Source organism: Chiloscyllium plagiosum, chromosome 10 (genome assembly GCF_004010195.1).
Source record: "Chiloscyllium plagiosum isolate BGI_BamShark_2017 chromosome 10, ASM401019v2, whole genome shotgun sequence".
Classification (NCBI taxonomy): domain Eukaryota; kingdom Metazoa; phylum Chordata; class Chondrichthyes; order Orectolobiformes; family Hemiscylliidae; genus Chiloscyllium; species Chiloscyllium plagiosum.
This window is the reverse complement of record NC_057719.1, coordinates 79,219,033-79,236,235: the sequence shown is the minus strand read 5'-3', so window position 1 is coordinate 79,236,235 and position 17,203 is coordinate 79,219,033. Positions and strand designations below refer to the sequence as shown.

Here is a 17,203-nt window from a genome sequence, read left to right as displayed (position 1 = left end):
AGTTCTCATCAATGTCCTTTATACGTGAAGCTAGACCTCCCTACTATTATCCTCCAACTTCCCTTGCAATAAAAAGCTACATAGTAACCCTCATACTAACCTTTCAATGAATCCTATCACTGCTACTTCAATGTTTCATTGACAGCATCCTGTTTACCAGTGAAGACAGTTTTAAAGTATTCATTTCGCACCTCATAGACCAGTTTGCACATGGTTCGACAGCTACTGGGTATGGTATATCAGCACTATGAAGTGGGGGAGGCAGAGCAAAGAAAGCAGATAAATTCCTTCATTAGGCTTGCAAGAAAAGGAAAATATGCTTTTTTAGCAAGTCTTTCTCAAAGTGCTTTACGATCAATAGAAACTATTTTAAGTGGAGTCCACTGTAAGATAGGATGCACAGAAGCCAATTTGCATTTAGGAAGCTCACATAAATAACTGTTAACAAGCAGGGATTCTCTTACAGTGATGTAGGGATAATTATTCACCAGGACATTAACTCTTCTTTTTCAAAATAGTGTTGTTGGTCCTTATGTCCACAAGAGGGAGCCAATGACACCTTCATTTAAAACCTCAGCTACAAGATAGTACCTCCAAAAATGTAGCATTAAAAGCATTAGGAGCAGAACTCGATAAAGAAAGAGAGAAAATAGGGGCAGGAGTAGGCTACTCAGCCCTTCAAGCTTGCACCATCATTCAATATGATCATGGCTGATCATCCGACTCAGTACCCAGTTTCTGCTTTGTTCCCTTAAGCCCTAAGAACTATATCTATCTGCTTCTTGAAAATATTCAATGTTTTGGCCTTAACTGATTTCTGTGTCAGAGGTCCACAGGCTCTCAACTCTGGGTGAAGGCATTCCTCCTGGTATTGGCTGTGTGTTTATGTAACGGGACTTGGTTTAATTTATTGCTTCTGGGCTGTGAATGACCCCTATAGCAGCACTTCCCCCAAACTTCTTTCCCCACTGTGACCCCACTTTGAGGCTTGAAAAGTATTGCAAACCTTCACTGAGGACTACCTAAAAAAAAAGAGACAAGGATTGTGAAGACTTCTAACTGCAGAAGGAGGGAACAAAATAACCTGAGTTAAGGTGGGGGTGGGGGGGGGGGGGGGAAGGAAGACAACGTTCTGACTTTGGGAAACCCTGACATTTTGACATGGTATCAAAGAAAATAAGAACGGTTTTCATTTAGATCCTTGGTCTAAAAATACATACTTTAATATACAAATAAAACATGGAAACTGGAAGCAAAAAATACATTCAAGTCTAGACAGATCGCATTTAAACAAAACAGAATACTTGGCGCTTACAAGAAAGAAATTATATAGCATAATCATCTTTCCTAAAGACAGACAAAATTATTAGGATTTCCAGAGAAAACACATTAAAAAACAAAGGCCTATATGCATGTGCACTGATATTGTGCCAAAATTGCTTCTGTGAAAAGGGAAGAGGTTTCATTTTTCCCTTTTGTGAGTGAAAGCTTAATGACACTTTATAATATACATTGCTAAAGCCAAAGTACGTCCAACATACAATATTCTGTACACAGGACATAAGTTCTAGGCCGAACGGAGATGATAGGGAATATTCCTCATCAATGACATCTTCTGCAACTAAATGGGATCAATTTCAACACTCTAATTTGTATCATGTACAACCTCAGTTATCCGAACATCAATTATTTGAATTTCAGATTATCCAAACAGGATCTCAAGGTCCCGTAAAAACGTTATCCGAACAATCAGTTGTCCAAGCAAACTACTCCCCACCTGTCTCGTTCAGATGATCAAAGTTGTTCTGTGTATATTCTCCACTCACTGCATTTGCTAGGAGCCTTCACTTGGCTTGAAACTGGTGAAGTTACAAGAATTTGGGCTTGGGCAGTTCTCTGTAGTGCTAGAGACCTTTTCTTAGAAACAATAGACTCTGTAGGCTGTTTGATGTAGTATGCTGGTCAAACGGATTGTTTGCAGAGAATGCAGCATGCTGTAAGATGTACTCTGTCCTGTGAGGTCTACCTTGCTTCTCACTCATAGGTGACATTCTGACTGTGTAAAATTGTGGCTAGTCAAGTTCAGATGATTGCCTTTGTTCTGTGCATTCTGCTTTTTAGCCCCTGCTCTCGGCTACTTAGTCAAGACAATAGCTTTGTTAAACCACAATCCACCAAGACCCGCACACTTTTCAAAAGGACTCTTAACTTCATGCGGTACAGGCAATACAAGGCATGCGTTTTCTCTCTGCAAAGTGTCTGGAATGCTTAGAAAAATATGTCCTGAATTTATATCATACTTATTCCAGAGATTTCGACAAGCAAAGGTCATTGTTTTTGAACCAGTCACTGTGTAATACATCCATCACAGCAATTTATTTCTTTTAAAAACATAGCAAGATTTCACAAAGAGACGTGCATAGATAAACTACGCTTCAATGATGTTGGTTGGGAAGTAATTACTGACCAGCATTCAGAGGAGAAGAACTCTCTTGCTCTCCCTCAAGAGGTGTCGATGAGATCTTCGCCATCCACTGAGGAGGGCAGATATAATTTAAGATCTCACCTGGCAGACAGCACTCGCTGTCTCAATACTGCACTGGGACAGTCAGCCTGGGTCATGTGTTTGAGTCTCTGGAATGGACCTGAACCCAGAACATTTTGACTCAAAGAGCTTCCACCGAGTCCTGACTGCTGGCAAGGCAGCTTGATGCTATCAACAATTTTTGGAGATTGGGGGTAGGCCTATGTATAGGAGAGTGGAGAAAGAAAAAAGGGAAACCAGATACAAAATAGTTCCTGCGATAGTTGATTCAGGGTATGGTGCACAGACCCTGTTTCAGTGTTAATTAGTCGTGTGGATTATTTGGCTGCAAATCCAAAGGCAGTTGATGGCCTCAAGGCTTAGCTGAAAGGATTAAAGGTGTGATCACCAATCTTTGTGGAGTTAACGGGGTACTGCTGAGTTAGCAGTTGTGACACCAGTACATCTGAATCGCAGATTCATGTCTTGCGTACGCACACACAAACACACACACACACACCCCACCCCACGTACAAAATCATATACACAAATAGACAGGATCAGGCTCAGCCTATTCCCCCTCAAACAAACGTACCAACGGATGCTGCAAAGGGTAGCACCTTAACATGTCACTTCAGTAACTTGGAGTAGGAGGACAAGATAGATTCTGCAGGAAACAGAAGTTAAAACTGTGGCTAATAAAAATGTAGTGGAAAGAAGAGCGCAGCATGATAGCAACCTAGACTTCCCTTGGACTTAATCTTAATGGTTCCTAGACATCCAGAAACCAGACTTCTCAAAGGAAAAGCAGGGACAGAAGCCGCTAAGCATCATCCCCGGATCCAATATATTTGGAATGGAAGGGAATTATCGATACTGTTTCCGGGGCCACAGATTGGTATTCCTTCGAATGGCATTGGATATTGTGGAATAATTCTACGGTGGCTCAATGTAAATAAACAACTTAATTTAAAAAAAACGCTGGGAGCATTACAATTACAGTAGCCTGAATTAACCCTTTGAGTGCTCCAACACGGTAAATTGACTTTGACGCTTCAGCCTGAGGGAGTGAACTTGTTATTAGAAATGCATTCATTGACTGACTGCAAACGCGATGATGTTGGGCCTATGATTCTAACTGAGACTAAGGATGGGCACTACAGTTTGACCCTGTGTGCCTCTCCATGAGCAGAGGATCAATTCCCGATTTATAAGCAATGGGGGAGGGGAACAAAAACCTCAACCAGAACAACTCAACTTTCACACAAGCTGCTCACGATGAGATTGGGGAATGCGTATGATTGCATGTACCATTACATGGCCTAGATCACCAGTAGTAACCCAATGTTTTCGAGTGATGACTGCGAGAGGAACCACTTCCCTTCCGTTGTCAGATTATTAACGGATTAACAGGCAAGTTTCGGCAAGGAGAGGGTTATCAAGGAATAATGGTGGGGGGGGGGGATGAGAGCGAGGATTTCCATTGAGCCATTGGAGCTGGATAGCTTTCTAGAGACCCTGCACACACTTGTTTGAGGAGTTCTAGGCTTTCTGCAATAGCCATGAAGTTTTTAAATTTAAGGGAGCAAGACACATTCCAATGGCCAACGACTATAATGTAGATGAGTAACTGTGCAACATGGTGAGGAGTTTCCATCTGTATGCCAGACACTTGCTTGGCTGACAAAAATAAGTTAGGGGTGTATTTATCATAAGTCCCAACAACTAGCCAATAAACAGGAACAACACAATGGATATCTCTATCTGTACATATTTAATTATTCATTGAGATTATTAATCTGTTCTCTACTTTGTAGAATTCCAATTTTCTTCTACAGGAAGCCATCATATTGATCTCATGAGTGTCTCCTCCCTTTCTGTTCACAGTGTCCCCCAAACCAGAAAACGGGAAGCAGATGTACATGCAATCAGACACATCCATCCAATCCCAGGGTTGGCTCGCAGATCTTCGAGCTGCTTCCGCCCGGGATCCAGATTGGAGAGCCAGGAACCCCCCCCCACACACACACACACACACACTTTACTGAGCAATGTTTCTGACAGAGCAAGGAGAAACATTTTGAAGAGACAAGGTAGAAGGAACATAATGGAGTCACAAAGACTTTGTAGCAACAGTTACAGGCTGGGGGTTGTCAGATAGAGAAGACCCCCAAGATCCAGGAAGTCTATGCTTTTTGCAATAGCCATGAAGTCTTTAGATTTAAGGAAGCAAGAGATATCTTCCTTGGGACAGGAAGTGTTGGGAATGGTGTGTTGTTGGTGTTTGGAGGGTGAGTGAGGGGGGACGGTTGTAAGAGAGAAAGAAAGTGGAATCAAAAGCAAACAGGAAGAGTGAGAAAGATAAAGAAAAATATATGTGGAAGTGGTGGTGGGAGGAGGGATACAAACTGGAAAAGCAAAAGGCAGGACTGACAAAAATACAACTTACTTCTTTTGCTGTGGTTCGATTTTCACACTCCGATAGAGCCCAGTTTACCAGCAGCGAAATAACACTAACCAGTGCATGAATCATTTGGCAGATATTCAGCAGTTGTGAATGGGGCAATGGGGGGGGGGGGGGGGGGGTGATAGTCAGAAACAAGCTCTGTCCCATTTTTACTGTGGGGTCCAGCTCATCACGCGATGAGAAGACTCAGTGCACCGAGGCTGAACGTTGGAGGCACTCAAAAGTCGAAAGTCAAGATCACTCCCAGGTCGGGATGTTGTTATCACCTTTAATTCCCAATATTCCCCATCTCCCAGATTGTATCTAGCAGCCCTGAAAGCTGACTTGCTTAGTTCAACGCCCCCGATTCCTAGCCATTCAGAGGAAACGGCCAATTGCGTGCTCACCATGGGGCAGGTACTGTTGACTCTCAGTGCAGCAAGAAACGGAGGACAGTGTGAGCAGGAACTCCCACAGAGGAATGAAAAAGTTGTTTACTCAAGCAGGGCCAAATCTAGTTTTGACAATTGGGCGACCAGACCAGTACCTGTACAGACTAAACAAAATGTCTGTCAGTGCAACCTCATCCATAAGGAATCCAGGTGCTCAAAGGAAATATTGTTTTTATAATCTATAAAGAGGAATGTGTCAGCTCATGCCCTGATGCTTCCTTCCCTCCCTCCCTCCCTCCCCACCCCCAACAACCCACAGTCTTAAAGGGAGGATTATCGCCACTGCCCGCCTCAGACTGGTTTCGAATTCAATGCCACCAGTTTCTTTGCTTCATCCGTGGAATCGGTGGAACTGGGCAGACTGGTTTGCCGGCGGTTCTGCTTCTTCATCTTCAGCAGGTAGTAGACCACGAGGGCTAGTACCACAGCAATACAGATGGCTAGGACCACGGCAATGGCAATGCCAGCTTCAGAGACAGAGATGGTTCAGGAAGGAGAGAGGGGGGGTATAACACCCTAACAATTCCTAATGCCTCTCTACTGTCACCACCTCCCTAATACCTCTCCACACTTCATCCCTCTCCACTGTCACTCCCTTCCTAATCTATCCCACTTGGCATGGTGGCTCAGTGGTTAGCTCTGCCACCTCAAAACACCAGGGACCTGGTTCGATTCTGGCCTTGGAGTTTGCACGTTCTCCCCATGTCTGCTGGGTTAGCCATGGTAAAAATCCCCATGCAGGACGACAGGAATGGATGCGATGCTTTTCTGAGACTTAATCGGCCCAATGGCCTCTTTCTGCACTCCAGGAATTCCAAGACTCTTAATCCCTCCCCACTATCACTCCCTTCCTAACCCTTCACCCTTCACATAGCCCCATGCAGGACGACAGGAATGGATGCGATGCTTTTCTGAGACTCAATCGGCCCAATGGCCTCTTTCTGCACTCCAGGAATTCCAAGACTCTTTATCCCTCCCCACTATCACACCCTTCCTAACCCTTCACATAGTCACTCTCTTCCTAATCCCTCTCCATCCTTCATCTCTCTCCATTGTCACTCCCTGCCAACCCTTCATCCTGCTCAACATCACTCCTTCCCTAAGTCCTCCCTACCCTCCATATGCTTCCTACATCCAATCCATTTTCCTCCACCATTAACTTCACTGTGAAAACCACCTTTTAGCCTCCTTACTACCCCCTCAGCAAGGGAAAAAAAACTCACCATTTGAATGCTTTTCTTCTTTCTGCCTTTCAAAGAAGCCTCGGGAAAACACATCCTTTCCTATAATTAAATAAAAACAGCAAGGATGACATGGGGTCAGAACATCATTCCAAACAAAGACTGATCCAGCAGGAAACAGACAGCGTGAAACCTGCTCAAAATGGATCACACAAACAGGGACAGGGTGGGATGGTCCGAACAGCCAGGGCAGTGGGAATTGCAATGGGCCACCCGGAAAGACCCTGTACTCTGCACACAGACACAGGCAATGCAGGGTCACCAGGCCATGGGGAGCCACAGAAACCTCCAGGTTGATTTCCTTTCCTTCGTCAGGCTGGGGTCTTGTTTGTTTTAGCTTCCAGTACTGTCAGCAAAAGGTGTCTACAATTGATCTTTATTTCCCAGAGAAAGTCTGTCCTTCATCGAAGGGCCACCGGTAGCGAGTTTGATTGTGGCTTGCCCATTCAGCTTGGCTATTTCAGCGGGCAGTCGACCATGTTGGTCTGGAATCATGGGCAGGCAAAGACAGAACATTCTTTTTTCCAAAAAAGCCATTTAATGAAGTTACTGGATTTTGATGACAATTCAACACTATTTCCAGATACTTTTAAAATAAAGTCAAATTCTCAAGTTGCCATGGCTTTATTTGAATTCCTGTTCCCTGGATTACGCCTACACGATTACACATAGTAATTGTGATTTTTGGACAGGGGAATGCCAATCAGCTGCTCCGGTCTGTTACAAATTCAATGGCCTTATTCCTGTTCCCATGTCAAACTCTGTCCAGGTTGGCTTACGTGGTGCTACTATTCAAGAAAGGTAGTAAAGGAAAAGCCAGCAAACTATAGACCTGTAAGCCTGACATCGGTGGTGGGCATTGCTGGAGGGAATCCTGAGGGACAGGCTTTATATGCATTTGGAAAGGCAAGGACTGATTAGAAATAGTCAACACGGCTGTGTGCATGGGAAATCATGTCTCACAAACTTCATTGAGTCTTCTGAAGTAACAAAGAGGATTGATGAGGGCAAAGCAATGGGACATGATCTATATGGACTTCAGTAAGGTGTTTGAAAAGTTCCTCATTGGAGATTAAACCTTTGTGAACCAATCTCACGGAAAGCAGGGAGAACCAGCCATTTGGATACAGAACTGGCTCGAAGGTAGAAGACAGAGGGTGGTGGTGGAGGGTTGCTTTTCAGACTGGAGGCCTGTGACCAGTGGAGTGCCACAAGGATCGGTGCAGGAACCACTGCTTTTTGTCATTTACATAATTGCTTTGGATGTGAACATAGGAGATACAGTTAGTAAGTTTGCAGATGACACCGAAATTGGAGGTGTAGTGGACAGCAAAGGTTATCTCAGATTACAATGGGATCTTGACCAGATAGGCCAATGGGCTGAGGAGTTGGAAATTTAGATAAATTTAGATAAATTTAGAGTTTAATTTAGATAAATGTGAAGTACTGCATTTTGGAAAGGCAAATCAGGGCAGGACTTATACACTTTATGGTAAGGTCCTAGGGGGTGTTGCTGAACAAAGAGACCTTGGAGTGCAGGTTCATAGCTCCTCGAAAGTGCAGTCGCAGGTAGATAGGATAGTGAAGCTGGTGTTTGATATGCTTTCCTTTATTGGTCAGAGCATTGAGTCTAGGAATTGGGAGGTCATGCTGCGGCTGTTCAAGACATTGGTTAGGCCACTGTTGGAATACTGCGTGCAATTCTGGTCTCCGTCCTATAGGAAGGATGTTGTGAAACTTGAAAAGGGTTCAGAAAAGATTTACAATTATGCTGTCAGGGTTTGGAAAGTCTGAGCTACCGGGAGAGGCTGAATAGGCTGGGGCTGTTTTCCCTGGAGTGTCAGAGGCTGAGGGGTAATCTTATAGAGGTTTTATCAAATCATGAGTGGCATGGATAGGGTAAATAGACAAGGTCTATATGGGGCGGCACGGTGGCACAGTGGTTATCACTGCTGCCTCACAGCGCCAGAGACCTGGGTTCAATTCCCGACTCAGGCGACTGACTGTGTGAAGTTCGCACATTCTCTCCGTGTCTGCGTGGTTTTCCTCCGGATGCTCCGGTTTCCTCCCACAGTCCAAAGATGTGCAGATTAGGTGAATTGGCCATGCTAAATTGCCCGTAGTGTTAGGTAAAGGGGTAAATATAGGGGAATGGGTGGGTTGCGCTTCAGCGGGTCGGTGTGGACTTGTTGGGCTGAAGGGCCTGTTTCCAGACTGTAAGTAATCTAAAAGTAATCTAATCTAATCTAAACAAGTCTTTTCCCTGGGGTGGGGAGTCCAGAACTAGAAGGCATAGGTTTCGAGTGAGAGGGGAAAGTTTTAAAAAGGAACCTATGGGGCAACTTTGCCACACAGAGGGTGGTACGTGTATGGAATGAGCTGCTAGAGGAAGTGGTGGAGGCTGGTACAATTGCGACATCAAAAAAGACATTTGGATGAGTACATGAGTAAGTAGGGGTTAGAGGGTTTGGGGCCAAGTGCTGGCAAATGGGACTAGATGAATTTAGGATATCTGGGCTGCATAGACAAGTTGGACCAAAGGGTCTGTTTCTGTGTTGTACATCTCTATGACTCGATGAGTACCCTGTCAATCTCAAGAGCCTCAGATGAACTAGGAAAGAACAAAACCTGTAGTTACTTGGTAGCTTGCTCAATCACTGACTTTCTCAAAGTACACTCCAGCCAATCAGGTAGTTTTGAAATGTAATCACAACTGGAATGTAGTAACAGCAATGAGTTTATTGCAATTTCCTGCTACATCCCACTGAAGTTTTCAGCCTGAATTATTTACTCAAGTCTCTGGCATGGGTGCCGAACCCAAAACTTTCTGATTCAGGGGTAAGGCGGCTACCCAATGAGCCACAGCTGACACCTGGAAGACAACAGTGCGACTGAACGATCACCTATTCCTTGATTTAATACTTGCAGGGCTGAGAGACTGGGCTGCCTACAGAGCAGTAGTCATTGGATCTACCCTGTTCAGGTTTATGAACATAGGAACTAGGCATAAAAACAGGCCATTTGGCCCCTCAAGCCTGCTCTGTGATTTAATTGGGCTGATTGGAAAGCCAAACCAATTCCACATTCCTGTCTATCTCCCTTGATTGTATTGCGTAGCAAGAATCTATTCACCTCCACCTTAAAAATACTTAAATGACCCGGCCTCCAACTCCTTCCAATGTTCTCACACCCTTGGAGAGAAAGATCCTGATAGGGTACCCTCTAATTTTAAAACCGTGCCCCCTAGTTTGGACTCACTCAAGAGGAAATATCCTTTCCATGTTCACCTCAAGACCATCCAGGATTTTATACACTTTGATCTAGTCACCTCTCATTCTTCTATACCCCATATGAAGAGACAGCCCAGTTTAAATAAAACTTGCGTGCCCATATTCTTAACTCAGTCCGTCCCCATCCTCCCTGGCCCCTGTACTCATTGATCGTATGATAACTCCAAGTTAAAAGTGCCGTAACTTTAAAAATTCTTGTCCTTAAGTATGTAAGTTAGCTCGCTAAGCTAGAAGGTTTGTTTTCAGACGTTTCGTCACCATACTAGGTAACATCATCAGTGAGAGTCTCTGGTGAAGAGTTGGTGGTATGTCCCGCCTGAACACATCGACTTAGAGCCCATTTACCTTCCTTTGAAAAAAGAACCGGAAATGACATCACCCACTTTCAGAAACCAAGGCCTATAAATAGAGAGGCGGGACATACCAGCAGCCCTTCACCAGAGACTCTCACTGATGATGTTACCTATTATGGTGACGAAACATCTGAAAAACAAACCTTCCAGCTCAGCGAGCTGACTTACTTATCAACCTGAGTTACAAAATCTTCTCAAAAATTGCTAATTCTTATCCTCAATTCCAAATCTCTCCATGTCTTCAGCCCTTTGTAATCTCAGTGAGTATTTGCAAAATCTGTCCCCCTCATGTCCATTACCATTGGTTGCATCTCTATGCTCTGAAATTCTCTCTATAACACAACACCTCTCCAAGCAGTTCTTTAAACCCTACCTCTCTGCCCAAGTGTTTTTGATCTCTTGTCCTAACATTTCCCAGTGTGTTTCAGTATCTTTGTTTGATACCGCTGCTGTAAAGCATCTTTTAGTCCCAGTCAAGGTGCTACGTACATGCACGTAGTTGTTGTAGCCGTCAGTAGGTCTCACTGAAAAGGCAACACTATTTGTTTCAAGTCAAAGCAAGCAATACTCCACCCAGCTCACTCCCTCCTAAGGGTCAGGGGGCAAACTGTCTTGGATGTGTCGTTTGAAACAGTCAAGCATCTTCAAGGAGATGCCACAGTCACCTGAATGCATTGAAATGAGGCTCAAAGTCCACACTCAGGCCAGCATCAGGCCCTGAGGGTGGAGGGTACACAGTGCCTGACCATTCACAAATGACAGGTCAGAGAATAGGCTTCAAGTTTAACTGGCTTTGTCCAATAGGAGTGAAAAAGGAAGTGGTTTGATCCACTGGGAAGGTATTCGCTGCATTGGGATGCAGTACAATGGGAGGGAATGGAGATGTCACATTGGCGCCGAGGGCATTGGGGTGGAGGCTGCACGTGATAGTCAGCAGATACCGTGGTCCTACCTGTGACCCCCTTGCAGGCACTCAAGCACGCCTTCTCTGTTTCAAAGCGGTTCTCGTTACCGTCACAGCCTCCGTATGTGAAGCGCTCGCAGGACACGGTGTAGGGATTGTAGTAAAAACGGCTGAAGTCAGCTCGGCATTGGCCAGTGATGGGCGGGTACACACAGCGAGCTGGAAGCAAGAGACAACACCAGTTAATTCTCCAAAACGCAGCCACCACAACCACTCATTGTTCAGAGAACCTCAGAGACACAGTGTTCAAGAGAGAGAGCGACAAACGAGGAGGGGTGCACAGGCAAGGATGTGGAAGAGAAGTACGGCATGGAGTGTTTGTGTCAAACAGCCCGTTTCTATGTTGAGTATCCCACATCATCTCACATAGAAATGTTTTCTCTCTCTCTCTCTCACTTCCCCTAGAGATCACCCTCCCAAATACATCCCAATTGGATATGGTTCAACAGTTCCTCTGTTCAATAATGACATTTCAATGAAACTGCAGTGATATTATTGGATAGAGGAACAGACCCAGAGAGTCCATGCATTTGCAGTGGGCTATCCCGTCAGTAGCAATGGGCCAAGTTTTACCAGCTCTCTGGGGAGGAGGTAGGCATAAGGAATGGGACCTCTAAACCAGTGAGGGAAGCTGGGGTTTAGAGCATCAGTCACCTTTCCATTTGGGGAAGGGTGAGGAAGATGTACCCTTGCAAAGGCCCATTGGGTTTTATAAGTGAACAACTCAGGCCGTCTTTCTGCATGGCAAGATCTTCTCCATCTGAATGTAAACACTGATGCTCTTCCCATTGGCGCGATGGTAAGGGATGATGGCCAACTATTTAGGCGCTCCTTCATCTGGCAGAACATGCCTGCCCTCACCTCTCCAAAACCCACATTCTCCTTGGCGAGGTCCCAGTAAACACAGGCCGACTTATGTTTGAAAGCCAGATCTTCCAGGCGCAGTACCACTGGTGACCACCTCTGCTGGTGGCACTGTTGAGCAGCCAGATCTGGTGCTTGGCTGACAGTTTCCTGGTGGGGATCAGGTGACCATCTTTTAAAAGGGATCTATCAGAAAATGCCAGTGGCAGGGATTGCCCCGGCTTTCCTGTCCATCGTCATGACACTCGCCATGATAATTAAACAGTGCAGGGAATCTAATGTGTACTGCACATCTTCCATTGAAACATTTACCTTTCTCCTTGGGAATATTTATATCCAGCAGTTTGTTGAATCGTTCCCTTACTGCAAAACAAAATGTCAAAAGATGAATTGGTTACAATAAATTCACGTCAACCTCTTCCTGCCGCGCTATACATGAAAAGACAGAAGAGAAAAGTTCCTCAGGATAATGCAAGACTGAGCTCAGATATACTGAGGCAGCAGGTTGAGAAAGAATAGACAGATACAGACACTGGGCCTTCACTTCCTGGACTGGGTGCAACTCGGACTTTGAAGGACAATGACACAACGGAAAAGGCAGGAGGGTTCTGGGCTCAAACCCCAAGGTGAATCAACAGAAGTATCCAATTGGAAACAGGAGGAGAGAATAAAAGGACAGGCAAACTGGGATTTGAGGTTTGTCCTCATGTCCCTGTAAACTGTTTGAATGGTAGGGTTTGGGGCTTGGCTTTGCTGCTCCTCTCCCTTGTAAAATTGCTGTCTCTTGTATGCAGCTGTAAATGTAATTGTTTGTTGTAAACTGTTTTTGTAATTTGTTTAATAAAATAATGTAAACAGGGAAAAAAAAATAAAAGGACAGGCATCATCTAGATGTTCTCTTGCTAATTGCAAGGTAGTGCCAGACAATGGAAGTGTATCTGTAGTTGTTTCCTGCCTATGCTTAACACAATTTGACCATTCTGGCCCCAGTGGGCAAACTGTTACCTGTCAGAATAGGAACGGGAGATGAAACACTGCCAGTCGAGTTCCTGTGAAGCCTAAGGGTTAGCCATCATTTTTAGGCACTAATTCCTTGCACACCGGCCTGTGTTTGGTGGATTGTCAGTGCTGTCAGATGCAAACCAGTACTGGCTCCATCTGGTGGTCACTCCTCAGTAATGGGACAAACCCTGCAATATGCCAGTTGACAACGTGTTAGCCAAGCGAACATACATGGCTGTTCCTGGCACCTGGAGTTCCAATAATACTCAAAACCATGATGATGCCAACCACAAGCACTCATTCCATTCTACCCAGCCCTCACGGTCATAACTCCCATAACGGGGCTTGATGTTTTCAGCTCCTCAATCAGATGACTATCGCTTTCAAACACCTTTGAATGAAGTTGAGGGGTGCTATGACATAGGGCTTTGCCACAGTCTGTAGGTTGCCAGGTGCAAACCCATTGGTGGCCACCTCTCCTGGTGGCACTGCTGAGCTTGGCTGATAGTCACCTGACTCCCATCCAGGAACAACATTTAAAAAAAAAGGGGTATATCAGAAAACACCAGTTTTCTCAAAAAGGTGGGGAGAGATTCAGGCAGCAATTTTCCCAGTTGGATTCCATGCAGCCTCATGTTAATCAGATGCTGATGGTAGAGAAATTCCTCAAATTTACTCCTGATAATTGATTCTATTAATTTTCGTGAAGACAAGAAGTGAAACTATGTGATCTGATGCTGCTTGTGTATCTATTAACAACGTTTTGGAATATAGACCCTTCTTTAGCCTGTTGTCAATTTATTAGTCCCCTTGCCAGCGTCCACTAATGCTAGAACAATGGTCATTAATTAAATCTCCTCCCTGGCATTTGTTTGGATGTGGAGGTGAGCATCTTCAATCATTGGGAATGTGTTTTTGAGTCTATTTAGCCCACTTAGCTCTGCCAACTCATTCGTAAAGATATGCTTATGCTTGAAAACGTATGGCTTAACTCCTGCCTTATAACTACTGTTCAACTTTGGTATTCGTCCCCATTTTGAACAGCCATTTGCATCATGGTGCTGACTGCTCTCTCGTCTGTTGTGGGGCTGGAAGACTTTTCTTTCGGCCGTAATGCTTTTCCCTTCAGCCTCCCCAACTAGCTTGAAAATGTTTTCACCTCTTACCTCTGCAAACGGCTTAACTTTCCTTTTTACACAAAGGATTCAAGTCATTTAGTTAGAGACAGACAGACAGACACACACACACACACACACACACACAAAGGGGTGCGGAAGCAGAATCCACTGACCATTTTTCAGAATGTCAGTGGATAAAGATTCAAAGGAGTGAGTGTTGCAGGGAGTTGGGAATAAGTGGGCAGCCCTCAAAAAGCAATCACAGGCTCCTCCGACGCTGAAAGGTTCTTGGGTATGGAGAAAAAGCAGGAAAAATAGCAAGTGAAAAAGGGCCAAATTGCTGATGTGATGGGCTGAGCAGCCCTCTGTCGATGATGTGGATTCTCGAACCTGATCTGGACCGGAGCAGGATCACCTGATAGAGGATTGACTCATATCTGAAGGGTGTACTCACTGTGTTTGCAACTGGCCTCATCCGATTTATCTTTGCAATGTGGAGTTTCATCACACTCTAGGTTACTGTCAATGCAGCAGTTATCATCACATTTGAACTGGCCCTCACCGCAGTTCCCTATGCATTCTGCAGAGGAGTGAAAGGACAAGTGAGAGGGGGCCATGCAGAGGTGAGAGTCAAAAGTTCAAACACTCCCCAATCTTTGAGCACTGAGGGTTTACACACGTTGAGGCTGTGCCTGGTTAAATGCTTCACATCCAACCGAAAAAGCCAGCCTTGCTTTTTCTCCCCTCTCGGCCTTGACTGAACTACCCTGATTTAATCGCAATGTGTTTTTTAGGCCTAAATTTACCGGCTTGAATTTATACCATTTTGTTCTCATGCAATTTACTTTGCAGCACCTTCTCAGGAACCTCCTAGCCAGGTCATAAAAGCCCGAGTTTCGCCCGTCTTCCATCAAAAGCTTAGACTTCAGAGACAAGGGATCAGCCGGAGATTTCTTTCAGTCGTTCAGCTGGTCCTTTGCACCTCAGTGAGCAGATGTACTTCGGCCAGAGCGCTCATTGCCAAGGCATCCTCGCACTCTTATTAGCTGGCAGTTCAGCTCAGCCGACTATTCAATGCAAACAGGATAGACGAGGCAGCAGTAAGACAGGCCATTCAGCCTGGCGGGCTCGTGCTTTCTCGTACATTTCTGCTCCATCCAAGCTTCCTCTCATTTGGAAGTTGGTGAATTCTATGTTAAGGCCGGATTGAGTCCACACCAACCCTTGAAGTGCAGCCCACCCAGACCCACACCCTTTCCCTAGCCCTGTAGCCCTGCATTTCCCATGGCTACCTCACCTAACCTGCATATCTTTGGACTGTGGGAGAAACCGGAGGAAACCCACGCAGACATTGGGAGAACATGCAAACTCCATATAGACAGTTGCCCAAGGGTGGAATCAAACCGGAGGTTCCTGACACAGAGACAGCAGGGCCAATCACAGAGCCACCATGCCACCCCCTGACTCTGACCTGACTCCTCGGATGAGGAATGGTTTTCCACCATCCAGCCAAAGATTCAGGTTTAACCTAAGACCTTAACACTTCATCTGAATTTCTTTTCCCACATATCTCTCACTAAATGGACCTTTGGGACGTCGCATTTGGGTCATCATTGCCTTCTAGGTCATCGAGAAAGATAGTCAGTCAGAAACCTTGCCTCCTGATTCTATGCTGATTTGTAGTTTACTGGATTATGGCAATGCACAGCAACCTCCTGCTAAACAGTTCCATCACTTTACATTTATAACTTGAATCAGCTCCAACTGAGGTCAGTGCTCCCAAAGAGAGCAATCATCAATTCCCCATCAATTGGCTCCACATCGTCCATGTGCAGTGATCCCAACCACAATGGTTTTGAACGCGGAGTCACAGGATGGCCTATTGGCTACTGATTGGCATCTTCAAGAGCATTATAAAAGGAAGAGGATAGAGTGGTAATACTCGGTGGCAACTGCTTGGAATTTGAATTGATGAAACTATGCTCTGTTATTAGCAGTGGTGGTTGCTAGGAGAGAGATTAGTTAACATCTTCGGCACAGAAAGGAATAAAGGAAGCATTTTAAATGGGTTATCTGACTTTGGAAGTATTGCGTTACAAAAGCCTTCACTGTCACTCAGTGTAATACTGAGGCCTGGTCTTTCATTAAGCTGAGGTTTGGTCTATCTTGGATTAAAATCTACCTGGTACGTCTCAGAGAAGTTCTCTGGACAGTTCTCCCCGCATTCCGGGACCATATTTATCCCTCAACCAATACTTGGAACAGTTTAGCTGGTCTTTTGCCTCAATTCTGCTTTGGGAAATTGCTGTTGCAAATTTCCTGCGTTATAGTGCTGACACTTGATTGTCTTTGAAGTATTTTGAGACATCCTGAACAAGTGAAAAGAATTACTAAAGTACAAGTCCTTTTCTTAGTGTGAGCAATTAGGAAGGGATAATATATACACTGAAGTGGTACTCACGTGGCAAGCCTGATCTGCCTGAAGACTTTTTGTTTGCTGGAAGAAAGAACAATGAACAGTCAGTACCTTTACAAGGACCCCAGTGGATGTTACTATTGGAGAAGCCCAATATCAGACCAAACCCTGGTTTGATATGTCGTGTTTTGTTAAGCATGGTGGTCTTACACTCAAATGAGCACAAAGTTACAGGTTGGCTTTTGAAAACAAATCGAATGCCTACAAGTGAAGAAATGAAATAAAACAGACCAAGCTAATTACATATTGCATATATAGCATGGATTTGGGAGATTTCCAAATTATTGGCAAAAGCAAATATGTATCTATCCCAACACAAACACTTCACAATAATCAGGGAGAGCAGGTGCAAGGGAGACAGAGCATGAGCTGGGGTTGGGGGGGGGGCGGGGGAGAGCGCCCTCTGCGGGCGCAGAGAGAGAGAGAGCGAGCGAGCGCGAGAGAGCGCCCTCTGCGGGCGCAGAGAGAGAGAG

At 45.0% G+C, this 17,203-nt stretch overlaps 1 protein-coding gene across 1 annotated transcript in view; it reads right to left on the bottom strand.

Moving 5' to 3' along the window:
- Nucleotides 1-1,198: 1,198 nt before the first annotated feature.
- Nucleotides 1,199-17,203, bottom strand: part of LOC122553809 (kunitz-type protease inhibitor 1-like) — a 66,229-nt gene continuing 50,224 nt past the window's right edge. The window contains exons 5-10 of the mRNA XM_043698159.1: nucleotides 16,716-16,751; nucleotides 14,709-14,834; nucleotides 12,447-12,497; nucleotides 11,259-11,429; nucleotides 6,646-6,705; nucleotides 1,199-5,889 (exon numbers count right to left, since the gene is read on the bottom strand). Of these exons, the coding sequence (XP_043554094.1) occupies nucleotides 5,714-5,889; nucleotides 6,646-6,705; nucleotides 11,259-11,429; nucleotides 12,447-12,497; nucleotides 14,709-14,834; nucleotides 16,716-16,751 (620 nt within the window). The 3' untranslated portion in view covers nucleotides 1,199-5,713. The remainder of the gene's footprint in view (nucleotides 5,890-6,645; nucleotides 6,706-11,258; nucleotides 11,430-12,446; nucleotides 12,498-14,708; nucleotides 14,835-16,715; nucleotides 16,752-17,203) is intronic.